The sequence below is a fragment of the Harpia harpyja genome, chromosome 3, assembly GCF_026419915.1.
Source record: "Harpia harpyja isolate bHarHar1 chromosome 3, bHarHar1 primary haplotype, whole genome shotgun sequence".
Classification (NCBI taxonomy): domain Eukaryota; kingdom Metazoa; phylum Chordata; class Aves; order Accipitriformes; family Accipitridae; genus Harpia; species Harpia harpyja.
Window position 1 is genome coordinate 16,678,299 of NC_068942.1, and position 14,299 is coordinate 16,692,597.

At 40.3% G+C, this 14,299-nt stretch overlaps 1 protein-coding gene across 2 annotated transcripts in view; it reads right to left on the reverse strand.

Moving 5' to 3' along the window:
* Positions 1-1,027: 1,027 nt before the first annotated feature.
* The window catches only part of FUT9 (fucosyltransferase 9), a 106,907-nt gene continuing 93,635 nt past the window's right edge, over positions 1,028-14,299 (reverse strand). For both annotated transcript variants that reach the window (XM_052781482.1, XM_052781481.1), the window contains exon 2: positions 1,028-2,350. In XM_052781482.1, coding sequence (XP_052637442.1) covers positions 1,263-2,342 — 1,080 coding nt within the window. In that variant the 5' untranslated portion in view covers positions 2,343-2,350 and the 3' untranslated portion in view covers positions 1,028-1,262. The remainder of the gene's footprint in view (positions 2,351-14,299) is intronic.

Sequence of the window (14,299 nt, forward strand, 5' to 3'; positions counted from 1 at the left end):
TACCTGTCACCTAAAATATTTTCAAAACCCAAAATTCCTTAGCTTAATGAGTTTAATGGTTGAATATGTCAGCCTGATAACTTATTTACTGAATTTTACCATATTTCTTTCAGAAAATAAACTGGTCATTTTTTTTTTCCACATTCATGAGTCATAACAGTGAGTTGTCCAGCTACAGTTAAAGTTCAACAGATCTTCACAAGACTGGGGAAAAATTCACAATTATTCAAGAAATTATATGAGAGAAATTGCTAAAATTTCTCAACAAGTTATTTCTAAAAATCCATTATTACCAGCTGAATTCAGTGCATGAGGCTGATGTAATCAAATGCCTGTGTTAAGATCTGTTTATCTCCATATCAGTATAACACCACTTACAGCCCTGGTTCAGGTAAACAATACTTGAGACACAATGAGACTGAAGGACATGCTGCATTTAAATACACTCAAAAGTTGGATGAATCTGGGCTTTGGTCACTAAGGTTGTTCATCTTCTCTATAGCTGACTTCTTTATTCTTCGGAGGGTAAGAACAGACATATTCCTAAAGTAACTTACTGGAGCTATTTGTTAGGAAACATCTTATTTTTAGAAACAAAGACTGTCTACTACTGTAATACCTTTTAAAAACTATCTTTCTAGGTTCATCACCCTTAAAAAGGGGTGCAATTTATCACTCTGGAATAATGGTAGGTATTGAACTTTACTGTGTTCTTAAAATGTAAGAAGAACCATAAAAAACTTTACTGTCTTTTGAAATATTAGACACATTTCAGACTGGAACAGCAAACTATGTTCTTAAGGTTCTCTCTGGCATTTAAAAGTTGTGTCCTCATTTTCCAAACAGGTTAAACAGCAAATGTAATGTAAAAAATAAAAAGGAAGTGTTAAAAATGACTACTTTAGAGTGTAAGTCTGGGACATATTTCACAGAAAATGTGGAAAATCTTATTTAAAAATTATAGTAAACAATCAAATATTCTTCAGTGCACATAATTAGCATGTACATTATAATTTAAAACTGAGTATTGGTGACTGCTGCTGCTGATCTTTTAAAATCTCTTCCAAAATATAAATAGGTTAGCCAAGAGAGGATAGCTGATAAACCATGACGTAAGGTTCTTTTTTCTTTCTCTTTTTTTTCTCTTTTTCTTTCCTCTCCACTTGGACTGAAGTTTCTTCGGGCTTCTTCAAAAAAGTGCACACACACACACACACACACTCACACACAAACACACACAAACACACACACACACAGACAAATTAATTCCAAAACCATTTTTCTAAATTTCCGATGGACTTGTATTCCTGGTGTCTTTTCACATGATCACAAGCAAGACACGCGTGTGACTCCCAGAATCTAGGAAGATGCACTGAGAAATCCTTCTTCCAGTTGAAATAACTAAGGTACATCTTGTTATTTTTGTCAAGCATCAGAAGATATTCTGCCAGCTCTCTGGGGGAGAGAAAATCTTCCACGTGTATGAAAGAGTCTGCTGGAATGTAATTCTCATAGTTTTCTCTGGAAGGGCCCAGTACAACCGGTACTGATCCAGCCAGAAGAGCATTGTAAAGTTTCTCAGTAATGTAATCTTTGTGGATTGAATTTTCAAAGGAAAGGTAGAATTTGCAAGTAGAGATAGTTGGAATCAAGTTTTTATCATTGACATAGTCTCCAAAGGCTTGTCCGTAGGTATGGATTTCAATGTATTTGCTAAGCTCATTGTAATACTTGACTCGAGCGTGCTCAGGGTTCCAGTTACTTACAACCCAACAGACCAAGTTTTCCTTACTTGGCACTTCAAATGTAAAGGAACTTGTACCAACCATCATGAAGCCGTAAGGCACCTGAATATCTGAATCACGCCGGTAAGTCAGGGTCAGGTTAAAGAGGTGTTCAATGCCACTCTTTTGTGGAGTATGGGTTGGAGACTCCAAGTTCATCCAAATCCACTTCTGGAATGGTGGCCTGGCTTGCTGAGGTAAATTAGTCAGATCCCAGCTAATGTCCCTGTGATGAATGAGAACAGCATGGGATCTGTTATATAGTGAGCGGTCAATAGTCAGATGGCACCCGTGGATATTGAACATTGTTTGGCAGGATGTTAGGTCGAATGTCTGACCAAATGGCCAAACCCAGATCAAAATAGTAGTTTCATTAAGATTATCAGTTTTGGAAGAAAAGAAACTCTTCATTTTCAAAACTGAACTGGCTGATTCTATAGGACCAGAGATCCAGCTATTTGTTGGTTTGATATAAATTAGTATAAATGCCATGAAACAACCAAGGACAATGAAGATAATAAAAAATGGCCGGAAAATTCCTTTAGATGTCGATGTCATAATTTGTTCTGAGAAAAAAAGAGAAGAAGAGAAAGAGAGAAAATAACATCAGGTATTAAGTTGCATATATACATTCTGTTAAAGCAATCAGACATCAGACATCAAAATGGATGGAACTTCAATAACACTGAGCTGTAATCTTAGAAATGTCCTTTGAGTGGAGAGGGTATGGGTTCTTGCATGCTATTCATGACAAAGTGACAATATTTCTCCTCTTCACATTAAAAGCTAATTCACATAAATTAAAAGCAGGATTTTAACTATCTCATACTTGATAGAAATCAATATGTATATTGAGAAGTCTTTTTGCTTAGAACATAGGCCAAGAGTTTGAGAGACATACAAGATGACAAAATTACCCTTTGATTCTGTCCTTGTGTCTGTGTAAGGGATAACATGCTGCAGATTTGGTCCGTTCATATCTGTATGTATGTATGTATGGAGGATATTGGATTAGAGGAATGAAAAAGGAACGGACTGCAACTTTAATTCTGTAATCAATAAGAATGTTAGAATACTAGTTCATGCCTGATGGCTACATAGGGATGAACATTCATGCCTTCTCCAGAGGACTCCTGAAATAGCTAGGGAAGGAAAGCAGCAATAGAGTTTCTCAGCTCTTCTGTTCCCATATGCAGCCTCACATAGTTCCCACATAAAGAAAAACAAGTAAAAAGATGACCTTAAATATTTGATTATGTTTTTATGCCACAGCCGTGTGTTAAAAATTAGGAGAAGTAGATACATGCTGCATCTTTATGAGGTACCATTTTTAACATGGGGAAAAAGGGATGAAGAGTTCATATAGCCTCTGTTGTCCTCTCTCTAGTTGTCTCTTCCCTAAATAAGAGATAAATCTCTTTGCAGAACTTCTCTTCCATATAGTTCTTGTGAAACCTAGCAAAGTTAGGTTGCTTATTGCTAACCTTTGCTCCTGAACATAGTCTTAGAACTCAGAGGTGTTCTAAAAATAAAAACAGTTAACCATGTAAAGAGCACTATGACATACAAGAAAAAAGGAGTGGAAGTTAGTTACCAAAAAGAAATGTTCTGAATATACTGGCCTAAATTCTACAGTGCATTTCAATGACTATAAAATTTGTCTGGCTTTCTTTTTTTGCATATTTTTCAATTATTTGTGTTCTTGTTATCTTTACTAGCTAGCTGCACAAAAACATTTATAAAAATCCCACCCCTAAATACATACTTAAAATATATAATACATATGAATAAATAATAATAAAAAAAGTTCAAAGTCACAGAAAGCAGAAGGAGAATTTCAGGACTTTTAAGACAGTTTCATAGCTCACCTCCTCTAACCTGTGAAATAAGTAAATTCAGAATGAAGACATGGTAGAATGTGATTCAGAGATCTATTAATGCAACATAACTTTGCTGCTTTGTGAGTGTAAAAACTGATGTGTAAGTGTAGCACTACAGTTACAAAAAAATGCTTTCACATTCATTATTGAGGAAAGGGAAGAGGAAGGAACCTCATGCTTAGCTTTACTCAAACATTGTATCTTGAGAGAAAAGGAATTTGCCACAATGTCTCCCCTGTTTTGGGAAGGCAGATGGTCTTAATTCTGGTTTTAGTTATTATGGTGGGTTAACCTTGGCTGGCTGTCAGACACCCACGCAGCCGCTCTCTCACTCCCCCTTCTCAGCAGGACAGGGGGAGAAAATAAGATTAAAATCTCATTGGTTGAGGTAAAGACAGGAAGATCACTCACCACTTACTGTCACAGGCAAAACAGGCTCATCTTGGGGAAAATTAATGTAATTTATTGCCAATTAAAAAAGATTTGGATAGTGAGAAACAAAGACAAAAGTGAAGATAATACCTGCCCCCCGCCCCCCACTTCGCAGGCTCAACTTCCTCCTTCATTCCCAACTCCTCTACCTCCTCCCTGCCCGTGAGTGGTGCAGAGGGATGGGGAATGGAGGTTTGCAGTCAGTCCACAACGATTCCTCTCAGCTGCTCCTTCCTCCTCACACTTTTCCCCTGCTCCAACATGGGTCTTTCCCATGGGATACGGTCCCTTCAGGAAAAAAACCTCTGCTCCTTTGTGGGCTGCCCATGGGCTGCAGTTCCTTCAGGGCATATCCCCCATCTCTGGTGTGGGGTCCTCCCCAGGCTGCAGTGTGGATACCGCTGCACCGTAGTCCTCCTTGGGCTGCAAGGGAATCTCTGATCTAGTGCCTGGAGCACCTCTTCCCATCCTCCTTCTCTGACCTTGGTGCTCACAGGGCTGTTTCTCACACTTTTTTTCCCCACTTCTCACTGCCATGCAGTGTTTTGCCCTTTCTTAAATACGCTTTCCCAGAGAGGCCGCCATCTTGGCTGGGGGGCCGAGCGGTGCCCTGCGCTGGGCGGGTTGGAGCCGGCTGGAACTGGCTGTGTCCGGCACGGGGCAGCCCCGGCCTCTCCTCACAGAGGCCGCCCCGCAGCCCCCCCGCCAGTGCCTGGGCACCTGCACCCAATGCAGTTATATAAAATATAGTGGTATGTTGAGTCTGACTCTTTTGTGTTGGCCCCTTTCTTTAGGACATAGTTTAGCAGGTCCTCTCTGCTTTGAGCAAAATGATCCTGAGAGGAATAAAGGGGAGGAACTGTTTTGTCCATGGCTTTTCCACTTATCCTTGTCGGTTTAAATCCCTCTGAAAGAAATAGGTGGTTTTACAGCAACATCACATTGGCTTTTTTTAGCTTACGTTGATTTTTCCTGGAAAATATGTCTAGAGGGGAGGTTATGACCCACGAGAGCAGAAGGCTGCTTCCCTGCTTTACTGTAGTGAAAGTCAGAATGGGGTCTCTGAGGAAGAAGGGATTTAGGTTGAGCAGCTCTAGGAGATGAAGCGCAAGGAAAAAACAAGAGCTGAGCTGATCTTCATGTAACTCTGTTCTTTGTTTCTGTGCTGTTGAAACCAACACACAGAATAGGTGTAGCGTTTCACCGAACAGATAGCTTCAGCTGAGTTTGAACAATAGGTTGGGAAAGGTGTCTATTCACAGACATTGTTCATTATCTAGAGATTGAAATGGATGAGAAATCAGAAAATGACCTTAACATTGTGCTTTGTAACTTAGTCGCCCTACAGTTAAAAGCCCTTTGACACAAGCGTCTCTGTTAGGGATTATTTTACACTAAGCTCTTCTGCTAACTAATAAAAAAGTCTGCATCATCACATGGCAATTCTTGCTACATCGGAAATGACCAGATATTATGTATTCTGTTCTCTGCTTGAAATTCTAGTGAGTCCACGGTGTTGCATTTGTGTAGGAAGCTTTTGAATAGTAGTGCCAATGTGAGGATAAACGCTTGCTGTTTGTGCTACCCAGAGTACCAATATTAACATCTCACAACACTAAACAGGTGAGTTTACCTATTTTATCCCTTCCAGACCTGTTTCCTCGCATTGCTTTTCTGCCCTGTGAACTCATGTGCCCCCTCCTGGTCTGGGATCATGGTTCTTAGATTTTGCCTTTCACTAAAACACTAGCCTACAGTCCAGATAGTTCTGTTTGGTTTTCCATCCTTTGGATTCAGAGAATTAACCATTCATTACACAGGCTTATGCATCCATTAGATATATAGGCATCACTGGCATGCTTCACTTTGAAGCTACTACTAATGGGATGATGGAAGAGGGTTGTAAAAGCAAGATCCATTAAAGCCCGCAATGAAAGGCTTGCAAGGAAGCAGCAGAAGACCTGAGCAGACACCTAAAAATACCACTTACCTAAACCCCAAGGAGCTGGACAGGATTTTGTCATGGAATTCTATTTTTCTATTCCATTTTGTGTTAACTCCAGTAATAACTATTAAGACATGCACTGGGAATAGCAGTAATTTTTCAGGATGAAGTGCTAACCTCAGACGCAATAACTTCTGTGCTTCATAAAGCAGATTGAGGGACCTGTGGAACAGACCAGCAAACTCTGCCTTCATGTCCTGTACACAGTCAGGCAGCAGTACAGTGAAGGCACGTGTTATGTGTTAAGCACCTGTTGGCAAATACTGTTTTCTTGAGAAGTAGCTTGTCCGTATAGCTAGGAAGTATCAGTTGTGTTTTTCATTTGTCCACTAGAATTCACAGAATATTTTTTACATGATATTCTCCAAAATGTGGAGTCTTCCATATTTATTTATTTCCTTCTTCTCTTTTGTGCACAAGATAATCATCGACCTCCCATTGTAATTCTCACCATAAAGGTGATGCTAAAAAGACTTTTGTTACAAGACACCCAGCCAACTAACCTTAGCTCACCGTTCCTCTTTCATGGCTTTCCTTCTACCACAGAATCACAAACTTCCTTTTTGCAAATCCCCTCCCCCATCAATCTCTGGCATGCCAGACTCTGAAAAGAAAACTGTCAAAGAAATGTGTTTACTGAGACTTTTGCCAACTGGAAGGATTCGGTACTTTTGATAGTTTTGTTTTAAAGTACATTTCAGAGTGTTGTGGCATAGCAAGTATTTTCTGGGTGCTTTTTTTCCAAGTTGAAAGTATAGTATTTCATCAGTACAAGACTATTTTTCTCGGTACAAAACTTAGCAAGGCTTCTTTTTAAGTGCAAAACTTGGCATTCAATCAGCAGGCAACTCCATTTAGTAGCAACACAAACAGTGGGATAGTAACAGGGTACCAGCAACATTAACCCTAAGCACACCAGGCAAGCCTTGCAAAAATATATCTATTTTGTGATGCACCATGTTCACTAAGAAATTAAATGGAATTTTATGGAAACTGTTTTATCATGGCTTCATTACAACAGTGACTTCTCAATCATTCCAGAAGGGATAGACATTTTTTTTCTGGTTATGCAACACTGCAGGAGGGAGAAAATGTAACCTTTATGGTCAATAATATCAATGCCTGTTTACCTGGTACGTTTTTACATCAGTTTCTCTGGTATACACTCAAGGTTTTGCCAGTAGCCCAAAATATATCACTACTTGCAGAGGTATAACTTTTCTTAGTAGTCTAGTATTGAGATTTTCCAAAGGAAAAGGACAGTATTTTAAAATTAAGCTAGAGCAAAGATTTTTGAAATAATGGACATCGAATAATGAATAAAAAAAAATCACTTGTTGCTTTTCTCATCTTAGAATTCTTAAGTGTTCAGAGCTAACTCTTATCTTCATCATCACTTTGTCTCAGGATAACTCAAGATGAAATACTTAACAACCTCAAGATAGTCTCTGAAGATCACTCCTGGGATCAGACAGGACATTTCTGGCATAAAGGACTTATCAAGATTGAGGAGCAGAAGGATGTGGAGGCAAACAGAGGTGTCAGAGGTAGGCCCATTTAGAAGCAGACAGCTAGCTAGGTAGATACCCTGGAACTATTAAAAGGACAGTCAAATGCTGTGGGAACTGAAAAGAATCACAAGCAAACAATTGTTATTGTTAGAAAGAAGGCTCATTTGAAATTGCTGTCCCTGTCCTCTGGCATGTTTCACCAGCCTCAGCCATGGCATATCTGCATTTATGCTAAGAGCTGTGTTTTCTTAGACCATAGTTCCAATTAGCTGGAGTTTTTCACCTGCAGTATTAAAAGAAAACTGATTGCCTCAGGATAGCCTGAGTGTGACTTCTTATCTCCAAGTCTCTGCCATGTGTACCTGTCCCAAACTGCTTTTGCTTCAGCTCTCTGAGCCTGAAGAATGCTTCTTTTTATTGGAATTAACTCTCAGCACTCCCAGTTAAGCCTCCTCTGTCACAACTGGAGTGGTGGATTTTTTCCCTGCCACTACCCAAACACGGGCATGCTTCCATGCCTTTCCACGCCTGTCCCACAGATTTCTGAAAGCAGCCCAGTATGAAAAGGCTCAACAGAGCTGCATACAGTTAAAGGCTGAAAGATGAATGAGCTGCTAATCTCAGACTGCATATTTTTATTCTATTGTTTGCAACATTCTTTTTCTTCCCCTCTCCACCTCCTTTGTTTTTGGGTTATTTGCTCAATTCCTCAGATTCCAGTTTTGTGTGTTTGCACTTTGAGAACAGTATAGAATCATTTTATTCAACAGTAGTAATTTTTATTTTGAACAGTTTTAGAAAAATGATCTAAGAGCACCCCGAGGACAGGTAGCCATTAAGATAGATTGCTTAGGGATGGTGCTGAACCTATCACTGGAGACTGTTAAGAACAGGTTAGACAAGCACCACTAAGCAATGAGAGATCAGATTCTGCCCCCAGGTCCTGGGGCTGGGCTAGATGACCTCACTTGATTCCTTCCAGCATTGTGCGCAGCAATAATATTAAACACAGATTCTTGTAAAATGCACCTAATAAAAACACAAGCCGGCAGTCTAAAACTGCAAAGAATTGCTGAATAAATGATTAAAAAAATCCCCCATCTTGCAACTTGTCTTGCAAACTATGAAATAGCCAGACTGTACACAGTGAAAATGTGAAGGAAACTGAAAAATTACATGGACATCAACAACAACAAACAAGTCAGTATTTTCATGTCAATTGCTAGCTGGGGTACTGCTGCTTTTTTGTGAATCTCTGAATCTTGTCCCCTCAGGCCTTGCTGAGGAAAACCCTATTCTCAGCTCCCTTCTCCCAATTGCTGTGCAGCACACAGCATGCTGCTATGGCTCAGCAGCCCCAGCCTTCCCCTGTGATTGTCATCTATCTTCTCCTTCTCCCCATGGCAGTCACACACTGTCACTCTCCAGCTGCTTAGGCAACAGCTCAGTGGTTTCTTTCTGTGATCCAACTGTACAGCAAAAGGCATTAGCCAGGGACGGAGTCTCCCAGAATAACAGAGGGAAATGGCTACAGCACTGCTGTCCATACTGGAGTGACCCTATCTCTACCCCCACTGCCACATATGAAGAAAAAAAAACCCAAACAAAAACCAGTGGAATTAGCCCCAAATCCTACCAGCAAGGAATTTTCCAGACAATCTGGCATTAGTGTCAGGACACCCCACTTCACACTACAGCTGTGTCGCTTTCTAATTAAGAGCTTTTAGGTTTGTCTCAGAGGGAACATGAATACTCTCCATTACACCCCTGGCACAACTGGAAAACACATGCATGCAAACCTGTCAGAAACCTCAGCAGAATTGCCAGCCTTGGTAACATGCAGAGACAAGACCTTTTTTACCTTAAATTCCACGTTGGCTTGTCCTCGTCACATCTAGTTTATGACAAATAGCGTTCTGTGAAAGAGGTGGTGGCTTTCCATAGGGTGCTAGCTACAGAAAAGGAGTTCTTCACCACTGTGGCTTAGTAGCAAACTTTATCTGCCTTGCCAGGAAAGTGCTTTTTATCTTCCTGAAGATAAGACTCATCCTAGCTATGCAGCACAAGCCAGTCCACACTTCTTTCAAAAGCCCTGAAAAGGCTCTGCACCAAACGAAGCTGATCAAAGAAAAGCTGCTCCAGAAGCAAGTGGTCTCTTTCTCAGTTCTTTCCATGTGGTTTGGGGACAGCAAACTGCTGTTCTCTCTGATTCTGCCAGAACTGCAGAAAGAGCTCTTCAGTAGCTTTGTGGCTGGCTTGTAAAACTGCAGCCGACCAGCTGAAATAGGAATAACATACCTGCACAAGCTATGTATTTGTGATGGCCACCAGCCCACCAGAAAGCCCTAGTTGCATGGTAGCTGTGAAAATGGTGTGAGCTAAGCCAAAGAGAGATGGGGCATGAAGTGGCAGAAGAAGAATCATAGGCTTTGCTGTGCGTGTGTGCTAAACTCCACATCCCAGAATCACAGTTGCTGGCTGATTTCCTAGTATATAGTTCCCTAGTACAATGGAAAAACACCTCTCCATGCAAAGCAGACAAATCAGAAACAGGAAAGAGCAGAGAATGCCTGCTTATAATAGTGAACACTTACTGTAGGGGACATTACTTCTGTGGCAAAGCAAGACTTTTAGAGCTCTAAGCACCAGCTGTTTGTGTAGATATGATTAGAGGCTGTGTGCAGTAGTTAGACTGCTGAATCTTGCTGCATAGGCAAGCTCAAAAATTTTAATTGGGATTTAATGCTGCTTTTTTTGCAGATACAACTGCATAGATCTGGAGGATTCTGCCAGTGGCAGCATAACTCCTGAGACAGCTCTGTAGCCTAAAAAGAAAGCCTGAGAGGCCTCTAAAAAATACCATAAAATCCTCATAATCTGATCTCTACTTAACATTTCACTTCTCTGCCTGCCTAGCACCTTTTCCTTAAGAAACATTATACCTCTGGGCTTGGGATCTGTACTATGTAACTGTTTTTTTAGGATGCAAGTCAATGTCCTTGCTTTAATTTGCAAAGTCTTAAGTGCTATGGATACTAGTTGCCAGAGAGACAACAACTGCCCTAGGGAGAAAAGAAAGCAACTGAAGTGCTCAAATCAGTTGCAATCTGCTCTGTGGCTGAAAGGGAGAATGGCATTTACTGATACAGTCAGAAGGAAAGTGGAGAAGAGAAGTGATGATTTATAGGCCTATTTTTTTGAAATATGTCCATATTCTTTGCAAATAAGACTTTTTTTTTTTTTTCTTCCCCTCACAGGGTGGAAGGGTGGATATTTGTTTTAGAAATCCAGCCAACTGAATGGGATTTCTTGACTATTCTGAACAAAGAAGTAACTAAGTGTTGGTCAACAGGATTCATTATGGCCAAGAGTCCTTATCCAGGTTCTGCTATTTGTTGTCTAAATGACTTGAGCAGAGATCCTCACTGCTCTAGCTTTCATAAAAGAGCCTCAGTGACTCAAAGCTTCAGGTTAGAGTCTGTGTATAGAGAATACAAATCCTTCATATTGTAAGATACTGAGTGCCAAAAATGATGGTTGCTTATTTTCCGTCTGGGAAAAGTGCAATTCAAGTGACGTAACGTAGAGCATTTGTGAGTGTAAGGACATCAGCACCAAATTCACGGACAATTAGAAAAATGGAAGACTAGCACCAGTCATTTTCCCATTGCACGCCAATAGCTATGTTTTCAAGGTGACTTGTGTTGGTAGTGCTGAACATTTTAAAGAAAGAGGCTGGTAGGTTTAAGATAGCAGGTGATTATATGAAAGGACTCTTAAATGAAGTGCTTTGTCTTGCTGGAGCAAACAAATTAGTGAGTCACCATAAAGATTAGCCAAGTTTGGACACTGAAAACAAGAATAGAAGACTTTTAAGAGTCCAATCCAAGTGGCTCCTTACTTATACATGGAGAGAAAGAGTAAGATCCACACAAAGTAAATTCAGAATCGTTCCTAATAAAATCATAAGAAGTTTAAACATATGCACACACACAAACAGAAACAAAAACATAATCCCTCCAAACCTAAAACATTAAATAGCAAGACTAAAAGCATATTTTAAAGAGAATATATATTTTAGGTAGTACATATTGTAAAACCAGCAAAAATAACAATCCCTAAACCTCTCAAACTGCACACTCCTCTGAGAAAACAAAATCGCAGTTGAGAGAAACCGGTGGTTAATTTCTTGGAGTGTTTCTTTGTGTGCATAACAAAAGGAAGAGCAGAGAACTGGAACTACTAGTATAACAAGCTGAGAAATACAAAGCTTAAAAAAAAGTCACTGAAAAGACTATTTCTGTAGAAAAGAAAAAAAAGGAATCCTTCAGTCAAGAAATAGCAAATACATAAGAGGAATGGGTTGAAGGAGCAATAGTCTGAAAAAATTCTCCAGTAGTTACAAACACCTACATGTTCTAAGGTGATGTTTTCTTGTTACCACTTACTGTCCAGGTTAATGTATACACCGACGCCTCTGAGAGCAACTCTCAAGGTTAGAATACGGGAATGAAGAATATTCTGCACGGGCTGTTGACAGTACATTGTACAAAGCAGATCAGTAGTTAGTGCAGACATCACACTTCTTTTGAAAAGACTCAAGCTATTTGCTATTTCTTAGCTTATTGTGTTCCTTTTATGCTTGTAAAAAAGAGAAGTTAAATATTTGCAGTGTAAGTTAAAGCAATTCATTCTGATGTTCAATTACTGGATTTTACTGTCATACATTATTCTGCTCTTAATAGAGCAAAAATTCCATAATGAATTAATAAAATTTTTACCACTACAGTAACAATTGAATGTAAAATTATTTACTATATCTTGGAAGTACAATTTGCCAAACAGTCTTTTTCCCATCTTAAGGTTTGCAGCCCGTAGTCTTTCCCTGGTACAACCCTACTGTACATATTAAAAACAGGTATTTAAACAGGGCAAAGAAAGAGTTTTCATTTGTTCCTACTACATGAGGAAGACTTTATATAGCCATCTTACTCAGAAAGTAACTTTCTAAAGAAGGTCAGCAGAGATAGCTAGGAAGAAATAGAAGGAGAAAGAGAGAGAGCAAGGGAATAATTGGAAAAGGGTAAATAAATAATAAATAATAAATTGGAAAAAAGTAAAAAAAGGAGCTAGATATGAGGTCAGCAGCACTCTGTTTAATTCTGTATTCCTCTGCTCTAAGGACATTGCTATAAAGAAAAGTGAGGGCAGGCAGTTGGCTTTGCAAACAGTCTGTGGATCCCTGCAGTTAACACAGCTTAGCAAATGTGGGTAAGACTAATTTGATGACAAGAATGATAAGAGGGACCTAAACCCCTGGTTGATTAGGCTACCCCAAATCCTAAGGAGCCCCAAACCAGAAACAGGCACTACTAGTAGGGATCAGGGGAAATGCTGGTATCTGGCTCCAAAACTGCAACCCTGAAAACCTCTGTTCATTTGTCTCTTAATGCTGGTCATGCTTAAACTCTCCCTGGCCCTCTGCCTTTCAGGCTTCTGTGCACTTAGCAGCCTGGTGCCAGCACATCCCCAGAAGGGGCTCATTCTTCACAGGGAAGGCCATTCAAAATCGATAAACTAGCTATTCCCCCAGCTCTCAGCCCTAAGGATGTAGATGTGCCTACAAGAGCAGACTCCATCTTAAATGCACTGGTAGCAGCTGCTTTTTGTTTGTCTGGTTTTAAAAGAAACAGGCATAGGATGAAGTCCCTTTATGCACCAATTGAAGCTATGACCTATGAGATATGAATCCTACTTCAGCCTGAAGTGATGCAGACCTAGATATTTCACTTCCCTCAAAGAGTTCCTAGCTCCTAGGTGACAATGGCTGTCGATTTTAAAATGTGTGAAGAGCTTTAGGTTTAGAGGCAAAGAATCCTTTCCTCCATATTGGTGCCCTAGCTGCTAATCAACACACTACTATTTTCCCTTGACCTCTTTCTGTCTCTTGCCTATTGACTCCCTAATGATTTATGCCCAGGGGCACATCTGCAGCAGTAGAGGGTGGAGTCAGCTTCCTTCCCTGTGCAGTTTTACAACCCTGTAAAGAGAAGGTGGCAGAGGTGGTTTGAATCTCCTTTGTTGGAAAGATCACAAAAACGGGTCTGTATTTTGGGTGAATCCTCCTCTGGCTGTGTTTCAAAAGGTGCAATTCCCTAATTTCTTCATAAAAGAAAGGGGCTAGCTCCCTGATCTCAAGGGAGGATTCCCAGCTCTGAAACCCAAGGAGGACCCACTCCTTCAGAGCACTGGATGTGGCTTGGTGAGGGATGGAGGAAGACACATCCCAGTCCTGTTCTGGGCAGCCTTTTCCACTACTTGTGCTGTGTGTCTCCATCCTTAGGTGCCTGATTTCCTGCATTAGGTAGGTGGTCTAGGCACCCTAACAAGGCTTTTGGGCTAACAGCCAGACATGCTAATGCTCAGTACACAAGCTGGTTTTTGAGTGCAGCCTTTGGTCTGCATGATCAGATGCAGTCAGATGTCACACAAAACAAAGATTGAAATACCACAAAGTCTCCCTCCCGGCCAAATTAAATGGAATTTCTGCTAGAAATGTATATCGTAAGTTCTCATAAAGGGAGTGAAATCAAAAGCAATAATAATAATGTTAGGAAATCTTGATGTTACTGACCAGCATCTTGGTCTGATGCAGGACAGCACAGTTTTGCCAGGGCAATTAGATCC